Source organism: Leptodactylus fuscus, chromosome 5 (assembly GCF_031893055.1).
Source record: "Leptodactylus fuscus isolate aLepFus1 chromosome 5, aLepFus1.hap2, whole genome shotgun sequence".
Lineage (NCBI taxonomy): Eukaryota > Metazoa > Chordata > Amphibia > Anura > Leptodactylidae > Leptodactylus > Leptodactylus fuscus.
Window position 1 is genome coordinate 157,947,771 of NC_134269.1, and position 17,860 is coordinate 157,965,630.

Sequence of the window (17,860 nt, forward strand, 5' to 3'; positions counted from 1 at the left end):
TTCTCTCAGCAGACGGAAACCCAAAAGCGGAGACTGGAGGCAGGTGTGAACCCGCTCTGACTGCGTCACATTGTGCTGAGACAGCTAACCCTTCAAATGTCACGGTTGTGAACCGAGGCTGGATCCCTTCTTGGCTATCTAGGAAACTGTTCGTGTGGACCAAGGGGAGAACAGTCAACTAAATAAAGTGATCCACAGCTCACAGGCAGTCACCAGGTCAAGAATCCCAAGTTCTATGCAGGGAAATTTCTGGGGCAATACTGGCTGTGCATCAGTTTCAATATCAGCTGTTCTTTTATTGCCTTGCTCTCATACACTTTTTTTTTCGTAAAGTGGGGGTGCCAGGGTTGAGCCTTAGTGAGAGGATGTTTGGCCTCAGCAAGTCCAGCAGATTCATCATAATTATTCCAGAAAACAGCATACAAAAGTTTGGACACCCCTGGTCAAAATGACAGTTATTGTGAACTGTTAAGCAAGTTGAAGATGAAATGACTTTTAAAATGCATAAAGTTAAAGACTAAACACACTTGTCTGTAATTGTAAGCAATATCAATGTATTATTTTGTTTGAGTACAATTTTAGAGTTAAAAAGGGAAAGGAGTACTTTGCTAAAGTTTGGGAACCCTTGTAGATTTGTGCGCTGAGATAACTTTGACCAAGGTCTCAGATCTGAATTAGCTAGTTAGGGTTATGGTTTGTTCACTATCCTTGTTAAAAAAGGCCAAGTGATGCAAATATTACAGTTTAATAAATACTCAGACTCCTCTAACCTTGTGCCAAAAAAACAGCAGCTATGGATTCTTCTAAGCAGCTGCCTAGCACTATGAAAATAAAAATGGTGGATGCCCAGAAAGTAGGAGAAGGCTATAAGAAGATAGCAAAGCGTTTTCAAGATGCCCTTTCCTCAGTTCAAATATAATTAAGAAATGGAAGTTATAGGAACAGTGATGGCCAAGATAAGGTCTGGAAGACCAAGAAAAATTTCAGAGACTGCTGCTTGTAGGATTGCCAGAGTGGCAAATCATAACCCTTACTTGACTACAAAAGACCTTCAGGAAGATTTCCAGACTCTGGAGTTGTGGTACATTGTTCTACTGTTTAGCGATACCTGCACAAATATGGCCTTCAAGGAAAAGTCATCAGAAGAAAACTTCTCCTGCGTCCTCTCCATAAGATTCAGAGTCAGAAGTTTGCAAAAGAATATCTAAACAAACCTGATGCCTTTTGGAAACAAGTCCTGTGGACAGATGAGGTTAAAAATAGAACTCTTTAGCCACAATGAACAAAGGTGTGTTTGGAGAGAAAAGGGCACTGAATTTCAGGAAAAGAACATCTCTCCAACTATTAAGCATGGGGGTGGATTAATCAGGCTTTGGGGTTGTGTTACAGCCAATGGCACAGGGAACATTTCATGGGTAGAGGGAAAAATGGATTCAATGAAATTTCAGCAAATTATTTAAGCAAACACCATCTGTAAAAAGCTGAAATTGAAAAAATGAGTAGGATAAGGATGGCTTTTACAAATGGATAATAATCCTAAACACACATCAAAATCCACCATAAACTAACTAAAAAGGTGCAAACTAAAGATTTTACCATGGCCTTCACAGTCCCCTAATCTGAACACCATTGAAAATCTATGACTAGACCTAGAATAGCAGTGCATGCAAGACAACCAAGGATTCTCACAGAACTGGAAGATTTTTCTTAGGAAGAATGGATGAAAATCCCTCAAACAAGAATGGAAAGACTTGGCTGGCTACAAAAAAGCATTTCCAAGCTGTGATACTTGCCAAAGGGGGTGCTACAAGGTACTAACCATGCAGGGTGCCCAAACTTTTACATTGGGCTATTTTAATTTTTTCAAAAGTGTACGATATGAAAATATTTTTTTTGCCCAAAAAAAATGGGAGTATGTCATCTTTAATGAGGATCTTCAAACGGATCATTGAAGATCATTTTATCTTCAGCTTGCTTAACTGTTCACAATAACAGTCATTTTGTCCAGGGGTGTCCAAACTTTTGCATGCCACTGTAAATTATGGCTCAAATCTGTACCAGCTCCTAGCCTGATAGACGGCACTCTATACAGTGAGAGGTGGTGCTCATGGAGGATGTATACAGTCATATTCATCAGAAAGGAGAAATCCAAGCAATTAAGTGCTAAATTTTTTAATTTATACATACAATATGGCTACAGCGAAATGTAGCAAAAGCCAAAATAAACGAAATGGATGAATGTCAAATTAGAATATTATCAAATTAAAATATTATCAGGATAGGCTGTATATCCAGCTTGCTAGTGAGAGAACACGTTCCCAAGTAGCCTCTGCCCGCTTCCAGTCCACCTCACTTAGTCAGAGCTCCAGTCTACCTTCTCTGGGAGTTTTATCTTGTCCGGCCTCAAGTGTCATAGCAGAGAGGATATTCAGTGCTCCCGGGGGAGGTGTAACAACTAAAAGTATAAAACTGTCCACGGGTATCACGGAAAAGATTCTATTTGTCAAAATGAAGCAGGTGTGGATCTGTGAGGATTCTCAAAAACCTCCAACTGATGCTTCAGTGATGTCACCCTCTCCCTTTATCATCATCTTTCATTTACTGTACTGCTGCTAATGCTACTACTAAATAGTTACCAATACCTCCACTGCCACCTCTCAGGCAGACATGTCATGTGGCCTGGTCCAACATATTCTGCACTGTCACACATGTATCATCCTCCTGTCTCTGTTCCTTCAGATAACCCCAGATAACTTTTGTTCATGATGTCACTCCCATTTTCCATCATAGGCATACTTGCCATTTAACTTATATGCTCAGGTAAATGCTGACCAAAGCACCTATGCACCTACTGTTTCACAAAACGGTGATCACCGGTGATCTGATAAAAATTTGAAACAATGTGATGAAAGTAATAGACACTCCCCAAAATGGTATAAGAGAAAAGTATATCTGGTCCTGTTAAAAAAAAAAAGACACCCTAGGAACCCATGAACATGTAAATATTAGAGATGAGCGAGTAGTATTCGATCGAATACCTCCCTTTGCATAGTTATTGGTGTACTCGAACTGGAACTTTTTTTTACACCAAAAATTATGCGGGGGAGGTATTTGGTCAAATATACTCGCTCATCTCTAGTAAATATAAAAATGATACGGGAGTAAGAAAATGGTGACTTGTAGGAAAACTTTTTTTGTAAAGTTTTAGATTTTTGTTGAGGGGTTAAAATGTAAACCAAACTATATAAATTTGGTATTACCTGTATTGTACAGAAGCATAGAATACAGGCGATGTCATTTTGAATGTAAAGTGAACAGCGTAAAAACAAACTCAATAAGAAAGTCGCACAAATGCACTTTTTCTCCAATTCCACCCCATTGTGAATTTTTTTCCAGTTTCCTAGTACATTGTAGAGAATAATAAATGGTAGCTTCATGAGCAACAATTTGTCCCGCAAAACTTAAGCCCTCCTATGGCTCTGTGAAAAATAATAAAGTTATGGGTTTTGGAAGGTGAGGAGTCAAAAACAAAAGTTGAAACATTCCTTTGGTGGGGTTAATGATGTACCATATATTATTTTCTGATTATACATTCCCTGCTCAGCATGTAGATATTTTTGTCTACGTGGATACAGTAAGTTGCCCTGTTTTTTTTTTCTCCATAAGCTATACCTTTTAATTGATAAGTTAGTTGTACATAAACATTTCCTTTCAATTTTTATTATGCTGAAAATGCTATGAATTTTGCAAGATTGTGAAAAAAAAAAATTGATTGACATTATTTTTTGCAATATTTAGTGGTTTGTGGAACACCATAAATGAGATTATTATAGTTAGAGAAATATGAGATGTCTGTAACTTATTACAAGGGTCATGTATTCTTAAAGAGGACCTTTCACCATATCTGGGCACATGCGCTGAGTTCAGCGCACTGTCGGCTTTCCCGATCTGTGCCCGGTGTGAAGAGCTTACGGTCCGGTACCGTAGCTCTTCTATGGTCAGAAGGGCGTTTCTGACCATTAGCCAGAGACGTCCTTCTGCCTCGCGGCGCCAATCATGCTGTGCTGTGGAGCTGGGAGGAACGCCCCCTCCCTCTGCTCACACAGCTCGTCCATAGACGAGCATTATCAGGAGCGGGAGGGGGCGTTCCTCCCCGCTCCACAGCACAGCGTGATAGGCGCCGCGAGGCAGAAGGACGTCTCTGGCTAATGGTCAGAAATGCCCTTCTGACCATAGAAGAGCTACGGTACCGGACCGTAAGCTCTTCACACCGGGCACAGATCGGGAAAGCCGACAGTGCGCTGAACTCAGCGCACTGTCAGCTTTCCGGCAGTATATAACACTGCATGTGCCCAGATATGGTGAAAGGTCCTCTTTAACTACTTCAGAATGGGCCATTTTTCCTCATTCAGGACAGATAAGGTTTTTTTTTGTATGTGTACAACTTTTGAGGACTGCGTGTACAACTATGTGAGCCACCATGATATAGTTCCACTTACAGCACTCACACAGTTCTTGATATGACCTATTATGTCCTTATTTAGGCGGAAGGGGGGCAGAAAAAATAAACAAAAGATTAAATAACAAAAGATCGTTTAGCCTCTACTCTATTATCCATAGTCATCATGTGGACCATTGTAAGAGAGACTATGGGAGAGACTATGATAGGTGTTTGTAGAGCCTAGACATTCCTTTGTTCATCTATCAACCCCCTGAAGAGTCATTACAAATGAATGATGAAACGCATAGGGTAAGAGAGGAGTCTCTATAAGGGTCAGAAGTGGATTGCCCTTGTAAGGGCAGGAGTTTGTGGGGCTAAGGGACATGCAGGATTGGAGTGAGGGCTAGCAAATGCTGTCCTTAGATTGGTGAGGACATGTAGTGTTCCTTTCTTTGTCAGTAACATCTTATTAGTCAATAAGCCAATGTTGTATATGGTAGATATCCAGTATTTATGGTAAGATTGCCATTGAATGGTATTGACAGAATTTTGGATCACAGAAAAGTTTCCATGTTTGATGTTTGGGACTGTATTTATATATCCTCTTAATGGGATGTGTATTAGTATTATATACTTGAAAGGGACACAGCTTTAGTATCCATAGCTACATTTATCAAGAATATGGTGAGTATATTGCATGCTTCACAGTAGCCCCCACACAGTATTACATGCTCCACAGTGGCCTCCACACAGCATTATATGCTCTACGGTGGCCTCCAAACAGCATTACATGTGCCACAGTGGCCCCCACATAGTATTACAAGCTTTACAGTGGCCCCACAAAGTATTACATGCTCCACAGTAACCCCCCACAAAGTATTACTTGCTCCACAGTGGCCCCCCACAGTAATATGCTCCCAAGTGCATGTCCCCCAGAGCAAGTGCTATTATACTCTGGGATCTCTTGATTGTAGTGCACTGTCACTCGGTTTTGTTTGTTTGGGTGCTCAGAAAAGTCATCTCACCGCCATAACAACATATGAAAGGAGTTTCTGGCACTCACAGGGAATCATGAAGAATTTTTGCATTTATTTTCGCTGAACTTCACCTTTCCCACCATGTATCCGTCATACTGATGAAGGTCATGTTGACCGAAATGTTTAATAATTTTGGATGCAATTAAATGCAAAAATTCTTCATGATTCCCTGTGAGTGCCAGAAACTCCTTTCATATACTCTGGGATCTCGTCAGACCCCAGAGTATAACCAGTAGAGACCCAAGAGAATTAATTAAAAATAACAAACACTTATACTCACCTTACCTCACCTCTCCTGAAACTTCCTCTTCATTTTCTGCCATCTGAACATAGCCTAAATTTCATCAGCACTCAACATAATATACTAATTAGATTCTATACTGTCAGGTCAGTAATCCCAGACTCTCTGCTCCAGGACCACACACACAGTAGAAAGATCCTTAAACTGTGATATCCCTTCTTTACCTTTATCTTTTTATCTGTACCTACCATCACTGTGATGTTTCTACCGTGGAGCTTTTGGTACTTGTATTTTATATTACTATTGTACTACTGAATTTCTCTATGGTGGGACTATTAAAGGATTATCTTATCTTATCTTAAAGCCTAATTAGCATATTGGGTGCTGAATATAACTGCACTGATTTCTTAGAAATTGTGTGAACTAGAAAAAAATCCAAATACCCCAGAACAAAGGGAGGGTCACCTATTGAAAGATGTAAAAATTAGAATTTTTTAGAGTTGGTGAAAGTCCACTATTAGGCTAAGGCCCCGTTTAGCTGACGGCAGCAAAAAAGCCCTGGGGGGAAAAATCATGACTGCAACAAATATTGTCAATAACAGTAAAATTAATGTTCAAGCTTTTTATAATCTATGTTCTTTAAAGTACCTTAACATAGCCAAGTATAGCATATAGATAGCAACAGCTATCTCCAGAAGTTCAACAGACTTTGAATTGAGTAGCATTGCACATGCTTGACCATGGCTCCATTCACACAAGGACACAGATATTGTTTTTTTCATGTTTTGTTACACAGTTGTAATTATTTAAATAACTTCAAAACCTTTCTTCACTTCAACCTGATCTTCGGGGGTCTAATATTAAAGTGATTGTCCAGTTTCTAATACTAATGGCCTATCCTTCGGACAGGTCATCAATATTAGATCTGTGAGGGTCCAGTACCCAAGACCCCTGCAGTATGGAGGCAACGCTGCTCCTGATAACATTTACATGCCGGGAGCTATGCTGTATACTCATCATACAATTAGAAGCAGCCAGTTATGGTATTGCATCGCTGTCCATGACCTGGCGGACACTCGCAGATCTAATATCCTAAGGATAGGCCATCAGTATTGGAAACTAAAAAACCTCTTTTAACAAGTCTCAGTGAAATCGTTGTCCAACAACACCTACAGATGGATATGTAATCTATACTGCATATTTCTGCTATGGCCAATAGGCATGGATCCTGAGCAGGTTCTCTTTCTAAGGCCCTATTCACATCTGCTTTCGGGTTTACGTTTGGGGACCCCTGAACGGAAACCTATACACATTAAAAAGCAGTGATCTGGGAAACCCGCAGACCCCATAGACTATAATGGGGTCCGTGTGGTCGCCACTCAGTTTCCACACGAACCATGCGGAGAGAAAAGTCCTGTACCCTGGCAATAAGCTAAATATAACCCCTCTCCGTATGCTTTGTGTGGAAGCTGAGTGGATTCCATTATAGTCTATGGGTTTCCTGAAGGTAACTGCCTTTTAATGCGCATAGGTTCTTGTTCGGGGAGTTCTCCAAGCGTATTCCCTGAATGGAAACCCAAACACAGATGTGAATCGCGCCCAACACTGATATGCCCTACATGTCATGCAGACAGAAGGTGTTTGTATACTTTGCACTTAAAGACATATGTTGGCAGGGTAACGGATGAGATAATGTTAGGGTATAAGAATATGCCATACAGGGGAACCTTCTAAATGTCTCTGTAGCTGTCTGGTCATGGAGCAAATCCCACTGATGATGTCACCAGAATTTGCCCCATGATGTCATAGGTGTGCCCTCTGAACAGCACATAGCCTTCATACAGTATAATATATTGGCACTGCATATAACATACTTTGGACAACATCAGCTTTTGATGCACATGTCAGTAAAATCAATGCATATATGTCAGTATTCTGCATTGATCTGTAATCCTCAGGCTATTGTCACCTGCTGATGGGTTTGATGCTACTGTACCTTTTAGAAATAGCGCCACCCTCGTGTACAGACACACCTGTCAGAATAATACACAGTATGAGACAAGTCTAGCATTTGTATGTCGTGATAGGTATACTGCAGAAATATAACGGAAGCTATAGAGAGTCAGTCATGTGATGTGGATGGGGATTATGTCCATAGCAAGCCAAACACACGCCTCCATATTGGTTGCATCAGTCTCCGTAGCATCATCCAAGACGTAGCAGGTTTTCAGAGAGAGGCGTGTCCTGGGAGTCGGGAGGGCGTGGCTTAGGACGTCATCATGGAGAAAGCAGAGGAGAAGGGACCAGCGCTCCGGACAACGGGAATGATAGACAGTAGTGTGGGCGGGGCCTTGTGGAGTAGGCGGGGTCTATCTGGAACTGGTCCTGGTGCCAAGCTCTTCTATCAGTAGTTGCTGATTGTTCCAGCTCCTGATCTATCAGGCTGTACCCTTGGCTGTCCCTGTGTTGTGGTCACTTCTGTAAAAATGCTGTGGGCTGCGAATCAGGTCTGCAGGAAGTTCTCCACCGCAACTGTGAGTAACCTGGCACTAGCCTGGCATGACCGTACCTTGGCACTAAGGCACTAGGCTAAATATAACCCCATCTGCTAAGGAGGTCTGTGCCATGTGGCTCAGAGAAGGCTTGTACAACATGGGACTATAGAAAATTACATATATCTGTCATATATCTGTCCACATGCAATCACATATATCTGTCCACATGCAATCACATATATCTGTCCACATGCAATCACATATATCTGTCCACATGCTATCACATATATCTGTCATATATCTGTCCACATGCAATCACATATATCTGTCCACATGCAATCACATATATCTGTCATATATCTGTCCACATGCAATCACATATATTTATCCACATGCAATAACATATATCTGTTATGTATCTGTCCACATGCAATCATATATATCTGTCCATATGCAATAACATATATGTGTCCACATGCAATCACATATATGTGTCCACATGCAATCACACATATCTGTCCATATGCAATAACCCACTGTGTACAGAAAGCTGCTGCTGCTGGGGAAGACAGCTGCCTGCAGACACGAGCAGCACACTGCTTACCAGGCACCACTGACTATGGAGCTGCCTAGAAACCACAATGTTGTGTATGTCTCTGCAGTCTGGACATAGATGTCACTGTGCTGGCTATAAACAATAGAATACAACATATCACAGCTAGGAGGCTTTCAGCCACGTTCACACTGGAATTTCTCGTGTTTCTCCTTCTGTTTGTATTGAAAAAATATATTGATTTAAATGGAATTTGAGCTTTGGCAAATCTTATGAAGCGACATGGGTAATCGCTGTGTCATCAGAAAACTTTTTGGGCAAGAGTATGCAGTCACACTATTTACTCTTGTTGTGCCAGAGTCTGGTCCAACTGAAGAGTATGAAGCTAGAATAGTGCCATTGTGAACATGTGACAGATGGTACAAGGTGCCCTCTTAATTGCACAGCACCAAACCCCCTGCACCGTTCAACTAAGACATTTTTAAAAGTTAACATGTTGGTTATCTGCAGCCGCCACAAACCAGATCTTAGAAGGTGCTGTAGTGTAACTGCATACTGTATACAGGCTATAGGCAATGCTACCAAATGCCTATATATTCTATAGTATAGTAGGGTAGGTCCTAGCATTCTGACTTAATATACTTTACCTAGGAATGTTACCAAATGCCTATATATTACCATATAGTATAGAAGCAGGATAGGTCATAGCATTCTGAATATACTTTACCTAGGAATGTTACCAAATGGCTATAGAAGTAGGTTAGACCATACATGTGACTTTTCTCCAACGGATAGAATGTTCTTTACCACCTGCTGACTAAAAGCTTACAACATTGCACCAGCACTGAGGTATTAGAATTAGGAGATGTCTACAAGTGATATATATATATATATATATGTGTGTTTCCCTAAATTTGTAGCCATTCTGTACATCATATTGCCTATAACCTATAAATCAAACAATGCGGTCATAAGCTCCTCTAGTGGCGGTGCACATTTCTGACTTGATGCTCCACCTCAGTTCTTGTGATCGATGGGGGTTGCCTGAATAATCCTTTCAGTATGTGCCTAAATTTGATAATTTAGACCATTGTGTTAGAAAAACAGATTCCCCCCATATCTAGATTTGCTGTAGTCTGTGGTAATTGATAGAGTTGTTATGTAAGCGCTTTGTCTCAGGTGCGCCCTAGATAGTATTGTGTCAGTAAAACACGCATTCCCAGACAATCACTAAATGCCAACAATAGCAACATTGTAACGACTTGTAGCTTTCTTTGTAAGTGGTTTACCTAGACTGTGGTCGGAGCCATGTACTGTCTTAATATGAAAGGTAGGAGGCAGTATTTTTAAATGATTTCAAGTATTTGCTATTCAAGTTCTGATAAGGCATTATATGTGATGGCATCAGGTGACAGTACGATACCAGTATGACTTGCTCATACATGGATGTGCCCGTAAGTTTGAAAAGGCTAAAAAATAGTTGTCACTGAAAATTAAAGCTAATAGAGTAGATTCATTAAGACTAGCATTTCATATGACTGGCGTAGGGCACAACTGATTTATGAAGAGGCTCTGGGTTCTTTAGAAATCAGTGGTACGGCAGTGTACCTGAATGGCGATCTACACTAGTAAGGAACTGGTCCATTATAACTCACACCAGAAATATGGTGTGATTCTGAGGGGCCACACGGTGGTTAGCACTGCAGCCTTGCAGCGCTGGAGTCCTGGTGTTCAAATCCCACCAAGGGCAAAAAAAAACATCTGCAAGGAGTTTGTATGTTCTCCCCGTGTTTGTTTGGATTTCCATCCCATATTCCAAAGACATACTGATAGGGGGAAAATGTACATGTGAGCTCTATGTGGGGCTCACAATCTACAAAAAAAAAAAAGAAAAGAAAATTGGTGTCATTTGTAGTAATTTTGTTGGGCAAGCAAGGCCCAGAACGGAGATTGTGGCCCACGTTTGGCACAATAAAAAAAAAAAAAAAAAAAAAAAAAAAAAAAAGACTGGTGTCAATGAATTGATAAATTTCCCCCATTGTGCATATTTCAGTGGTCAACTTCTCAACTCACCTGGATGGTACAGGTTTTGTTTTCTTTGAACATTCACACACTTTAGTAAATTCCTGTTACTGAATTTCAGACTTTTGCTCAGGGTGATTTTACTCTGGAAATACTGGTATGGGGTGTTAAAATGCAGGAGTAATATATGTCTTTAAATACATAGGTGTAAATAAGGGATTATGAGAGGTTATATATGGGCATTTTATTATTGTATTGGGTATAAATTATCTCCATCCTAGTGGTGACAGTCTTTTGACTTGCTTGGTTGCCAATTCATATGACCATCAATGCAGGAACTTTCTTTGGTCAGAGACTTGTCAGAAACATAGCCGTGATTTCCTTATTGTGGGCAGGTTATCAGGCCGGGACACTACATGTATGAGAAGATAATCCGGCCACAATAAGGAAATCATGACTGGGTTTCTGACAAGTGTCAGATCATAGAAAATTCCTGCATTTATGATTGTAACCATTGTCATTTTGTCTCTATCATTCATTCTTCTATAGTTTTTATATTACTTAGTGCTTCTTATAGCAAACCATTGCCTGTAACATTGTAATTTCAGGAATGTCTGTAATGAGAAATTGTGTCAATGTATATTACAGGTTTACTATCAGAATAAGCTCCGATTAGCACTTATTGGTCAGAGCGTCTTTGGTCAGGAAGTTTACAGCAATCTACGCAAGGAAGGTCATAAAGTGGTGGGAGTTTTCACAGTTCCAGACAAGGATGGGAAGGCAGATCCTCTTGGTAAGTGTTGTAGTCGCAGTTGTCTGGATATTTGTTTCTGTAATATATCCATATTGTGCTGTGAGTCAATGTAATTCAGCTCTTGGCATCTCTATAACTGACCACAGGCTTTTGTTTCATTTTTGATCCTTCCAAAGACATTATTTATTTGTAAGTTACCTTTACATATAATTTATATACTATATCTTTTGAGCAGAAATTCTATACAATTGGTATCAGGATGGATAGCTGTCGTTGGCTAAGGGCATAAGGGTTAAAATTCACACAGTCTCTATGGCCTTAGGAACCCTAGGAACCTCCACCAACACGCTCCATGCCAAAATAACTATCTATACATACACACACACACACACACACACACACACACACACACACACACACACACATACGCACATACACACACATATATATATATATACAGCCTTTACCCATATCTATTTATTTTGGAGACCCTTTAAGTAGTATTTATGCTGAGGAATTGAGACCTGTATCATAATTAAAATTTTCCCTCTAGGACCCTAATTCTGAGAAAAATGGGGCTCCACTGATGGTTATATGGCAATACTATCCCATCCAGTAGAGGCGGGGTACCGTGCATATGGCTGTCTATTTTGAAGTGTAAGGCTAAAAAAAAAATCACAGAATAGAATCATAGGTCCCAAAATCAAAGGACTCAAAAATAATAAAAACCTAACTTGTATTAAATTAGCCGATAAAACATAAATATAATATGTGCTCAAAAGAAAAGTGTCAGAGTCAACCAAAAATGCTAAAAACTACCAGAGGAGACCTATGCCCTATGATATAGCAGATCTGGACCCTCATATGATAGCACATAGGCAGCCTAGGAATCAGGCCAAATTATATGCTAATCAGCTGGTGCTTTCTCGAAGAGGCCCCCCTAGGCATATAGTCCGGGTACGAGGTCCCCTGAACTAAGTCTGCCTAATAATACTGGAAGCTGGCTGCTGCCCTGAAATATACAGATGGGTATGTTCACACAGCTGAATCGGCCTCCTATTGTTTTCAGAGGGAGGCCATTCATCTGGCCCTAAACAGCAGTAGAAAGCCGGGAAGGAATGACAGTGCCCTGCATCGTCATCCCGTCACAGCTAGAGCACAGGAAAATATATGGCCTGCAGAAAATGAAGAAGAATTCCTCCTAATTTTCTGCTGTGTGAACATACTCTAAGAGTGTCTCTCTATCTCCTGGAATAGGGTCCAGAGCTGGGATGGGAAGGCCTCTACCAGCAAAATTTTTATCCGAGAAACACTATTCAGGAAGAGGAAAACTTTGAGTCCTTTATTTTGATGTGAGGTGCCAGGTTCATATCTGCCAAAGCAATCTGAGCAGGGAGGACTATGCAGCTTTTCATTCACAGGAGTCCTCTCCTGTCCTTATTTATATGGAAAGCTGAGTGCAGAAAGCAAGTATTTATTTCTTTATTTATTATAAATTCTTTATTTATAAACAAATTACCAATAAACAAAACAATAGTATAACGAGGCCAGAAAGCAAGTATTTTTAAGAATCACATGAGAGACAGGGCACAGGAAACCCGACTGGAGCCAAGACAGCTGAGTTTATTGCTGAATATTAGTTATTAACTTCTCCACTAATCTACACTAACCTAGGCCACCAGAGAAGAGACTCTTTGACATAAGATATCACCTAAAATAGAACTGTGTACAAGGGACATGAATGTAATATTTTTCCATGATCTGAACAAAAAAAAGTTGAAACACTGGTCCACTTGGGTCAAATCATTACATTTGTGGCCAGCTTGAATTACTTTTCTGTATCTATAATAACTTGTAATATAACTCGTCCATGGCTTAATATGTTTTGCACTAAAAAATGATATAACACATAAAAAATGATATGGACGACAGTCTACTTTTTTTTTCCCATGTGTTGCCTGTTTTCTCCTTTGCATCTGACAGTAACAGGTCACTGCTATTTTCTATCTCTGTTCCAGCGGTGGCAGCAGAAAAGGATGGTACTCCAGTGTTTAAGTTCCCCCGCTGGAGACTAAAAGGAAAATCTCTTCCAGAGGTAGTAGAGGCCTACAAGTCTGTGGGAGCCGAGCTCAATGTCCTACCTTTTTGCTCCCAGTTTATACCCATGGATGTCATTGATAATCCTAAACATGGATCTATCATTTATCACCCGTCCATCTTGCCTCGTCACAGAGGAGCCTCAGCTATCAATTGGTGAGCCTGTTTTAGTTAAAATATTAAAATGAACAAAAATTCTGGAAATATCACAAAAGAAAAGTACTTTATATATAAAATTTGCAAAATAATCATTCCTATAGGACACTATGTTCCATTAATTCCAGTATGTAGGTCTTATGCATTGTGGGGTGTTTCATTTGTATCCATCAGATTAGGTTGTATGTTCTTTTACCTAGAACTAATGGTCAGTCACAATATGGTATTTTTATTGTTTGTTTTGCCATTGATCAGATCATTTAATGAAATACTAAACCCAGAAATGACAGCTAAAAGTCTTATATTAACTTTCACTGTCAGTCGGAAGAATGTTCTTCATGATCCTGACACAAACAGTATATAAATCCTGCAGAGAACAAAGGTGTTCATCTCCTTTTGGGTTACTCCATCTTTGGCCACAGTCAATGGCATGGGGTTTGACTAAGGGCAGTGTTCAATGAGTATTTTGTCCTGCAGACAAGGCACAGCAGGGAGGCTCCTATAGCAGCCACTTGTATTAGGAGGCGTTCACACTTGCGCCCGTGTGTCTGCCCACCGGGTCTCAGTCCTATTCCCCAGAAAAACTGCATAGCGGATGGCTTCCCAGTGGTCAGTTTTAAAACCCATTCATTCAACCGGTGTCCTTATGAGGCCTCTCTGTGTGGAACCATTTTTTTTTCGGGCCAGAGACAAAGTCGGACATACAGAACTTTGTGTCTGGCCAAAAAAAACGAAAACAGTTTCTCGCAGAAAGGCTGCATAAGGACACTGTTAGTTTGCTTTTAAAATCCATTCAAATGAATGGGTTTTAAAAGTTGCAGCCAGCAAGCTGTCCCCTATCCAGTTTCTCTGGGGAATAGGATGGAGACCCGGCGGGCGGACACAGGCACAAGTGTGAACGCCCCCTTACAGACACATGACTGTAAATAGGAGGAGACATGACTGAGCACCTGGGATACCCAGAGTAGATTTTTTTGTATACTTCTCAGTATTATCTGTAATATGAGGTGAAATAGAAATCAAGGAAAAACATAAGATTAATGGAGGAAGAACTGGGAGATTCTTTTTTGTATGCATTTTATAGGTTTAGTGTTATGGTTTTTTTTAACAGGTCAGTTCATAATTTTTCCCATGGGAGAGATTATCCTAATGTACTTATCTTATCCTAATTCACAGGACCTTAATTCATGGAGATAAAAAAGCGGGCTTTTCAGTTTTTTGGGCCGATGATGGATTAGATACAGGGCCAATTCTACTCCAGAGAGTTTGTGACGTTGAGCCCAGCGATACTGTAGATTCTTTATACAACCGGTTTCTCTTTCCAGAAGGAGTCAAAGCCATGGTGAGAGACTTTCTTGATTCTTAATACTATATTTTCATTGTTGGCTAAAACTTTGTATCTTTCTTTAAGTCTGGTTGTTCTGCTATGGGTGCAAGCCGTGGTGCTCTCATGAGAGCCTATTGAGCTCTTTTTACATGTTTAATGTAAGCTTTGGGAAAGTTAATAGTAGCATCCATCGCCCATAGGAAACAATTGGCTACTGGCTTGTTCTGAATAATTCTGTTTGAAAGAGTGGAGTATATTGCTCTATTCCATCCTGTGACAGATACAGCTTATCCAGTAGATAAGGCCAATAGAACATGCCATTGGCATCTTTTGGATAATGTGTCTTGAGTGAGTACCTTTGTTGATCAAGATTAAATAGGCGTGATTATTTCAACAAACTTTAGATAAATGGTAATTGTAAGAAACATTGTAATAAATATCAGAGAGAAATCCCTCTTTCTGGTGCCATCAGCCTGTTTTTCCTGTCCTCCCTTCCTCTGATAAAATAACTTTCACTGTGAAAATCACTTTCCTATCTGTCTTCAGAGGGACTGCATGTCACATGACTCAGACAACTCATATCTATAGAAGTATATGGAGAGGGGAGGATGAGGAGAGAACAGGAAGAGCAGGATATAAAGAAAAATACGGTAGTCATAACCTGCCGTTAAAGCTGAATAGAAAGCATTTAAAAACAAATTAGCACTTTACTATAGGTGTCCTGCATGGTTCTGGGGCTGTTTCTGAGTAAGACAGTTAGTAAGAGCAGTTTCTCCTCTACTTACTGTGTGCAGTGTACGGCAGCTAGCCTACATCCACCAGATGAGAAAGAAACAAGCAGGATTCTTCTCTCTACATTTTCTGGGTGGATATTTGGTAAACCTCATTATAGACTATGGGTTTCCACGGGTAACCCCTTAATAAGTGGATTAGGTTTCCATTTTTCGGGTCCCCAAGCGGACTCGAAGAACAGAAACCCCAACACTAGTGTGAAACGTACAGGATATGTCATAGATTTAATGGCATTATTGTGTGCCTTCCTCTAGACAAGAGAGGCAAGCAGGTCCTAGATGGATACCTTGTCTGCCTTGCCATGTTCTTGTGAGCTAACTATTTATTGATGTATACAGTGTTTACTATATATAAAGTAAATGTAATGTAAATGATCAGCATTGTCTGGAAAAACATTACAATTGTATTAAAGAGAGTTACAAAATATGTAGACAAAGCAGCACAATTTGAAACAGTCTACATGGAATGTGTCAGGTTTGTGTGCTTAGATTTTTTTTTCTTGGGCTGGTTAGGTGGAAGCCGTTCAGTTGATTGCTGATGGAAAAGCGCCTCGTATAGACCAACCAGAAGATGGAGCTACTTATGAAGGAATTCAAAAGAAGGAAAATGCTAAGGTAAAAAGGTTTTTTGTTTTTAACAGTGGTTTTTAAGGAAGTTTGAAACAAGGTTATACAATAACAGTAACAATAGAATAGTAATAATAATATGTAGATGTAAATTATGGATAAATATAGAAAATGGCCTAAATATTATATTATTAGGAGAGAACTATGAGAGAATTTAAACAAAATAGGTCAATAAGGATAAAGTGTGTAAGAAGCCGGGTTATGATTGATCAGTTTTTATATAAATGCCCCAAAGCAATGCTTTATGCAATAATGGAATAGTGTTTGCAATGTGACAAGCAAGCCCTTCTTTATGTAATTTTGGAGCAAAACTCACCTGCGTTGAGTCTATTCTATATGACTGTAGGACAGTATAGTTTTTATCTAACATAAGGTAGTCCTCTGGAACCATACGGGATACTGATGAAGAGTATCCCACATTACCTAATGAGCTAATTATTGCACATCTTTATAGCATAGTTGCACAGAATTGAAAGTACCACCCTATATCTCCATTTGTGGGACATTAAAGTTTTAACCCAGATCAGCCCTTAAAGTACACACAACTTTCTTAAAGAGAACCATTTACCATCTCCACTAAATCCATTGCATCCTTCAGTATGCGCCGCTCCACCGATTTTTTTTTTTTCTCTAGCACACACCCTTCCTGAGCAATCATTTCTGTTAGTTTCAGCTGAAATATAATCTATCGCTGAAGCCTCGTCTACTAATATCACTTTCTTTTTCACTAAATTGGCTAGATATGTTGGGACAACTCTGCTCAGGCAATACACAATTGGATTCGAGGACATGATAAAGTGCCCGGAGCGTGGACGGTCATAAATGATCAGGTATGTAAAGTAAGAAAAAAAGTCTTCAAAACTGCTGATACTTTGTCCTTCAGAATCAAGACAAGACAGATGTACTTTATTATTTTTTTAACAATGTTTTACCAGATAGTAACACTATATGGATCTTCTTTGCTGGAGGGTGCAGTGCCCTCAGGTGAACCATTGCATATTGAAGGAGCCTCTAGATCAGGACTTGTCACAAAAAATGGACTCGTTCTTTTTGGAAAAGATGACAAAATGGTGAGTTGAGTGGTTGAAACCAAGTGTAATTCCAACGCACCCAAATGTCAAATGAGAATAGTGTTGACATATATGGTATATACATACGCTACATCTCAAGCCTGTAACTCTCTAGGTCTGGCAGAACTTCATCTCCAAGCATGTTGTCAGACTTTGTCCTGTGGATCGGGGTACATGTTACTTTAGGAGTTGTTAAAAATCTCTAATAGACAATATATACAAACTCCGAGCTTGGCAAGCTGTGTCTGA

General features: G+C 39.9%; 1 protein-coding gene across 1 annotated transcript in view; it reads left to right on the plus strand.

Annotated features, from left to right (window-relative positions):
* The first annotated feature begins 8,073 nt into the window (after window positions 1-8,073).
* ALDH1L2 (aldehyde dehydrogenase 1 family member L2) overlaps window positions 8,074-17,860 on the plus strand; it is a 34,443-nt gene continuing 24,656 nt past the window's right edge. The window contains exons 1-7 of the mRNA XM_075274549.1: window positions 8,074-8,253; window positions 11,438-11,582; window positions 13,562-13,796; window positions 14,973-15,138; window positions 16,428-16,529; window positions 17,282-17,371; window positions 17,477-17,611. Of these exons, the coding sequence (XP_075130650.1) occupies window positions 8,206-8,253; window positions 11,438-11,582; window positions 13,562-13,796; window positions 14,973-15,138; window positions 16,428-16,529; window positions 17,282-17,371; window positions 17,477-17,611 (921 nt within the window). The 5' untranslated portion in view covers window positions 8,074-8,205. The remainder of the gene's footprint in view (window positions 8,254-11,437; window positions 11,583-13,561; window positions 13,797-14,972; window positions 15,139-16,427; window positions 16,530-17,281; window positions 17,372-17,476; window positions 17,612-17,860) is intronic.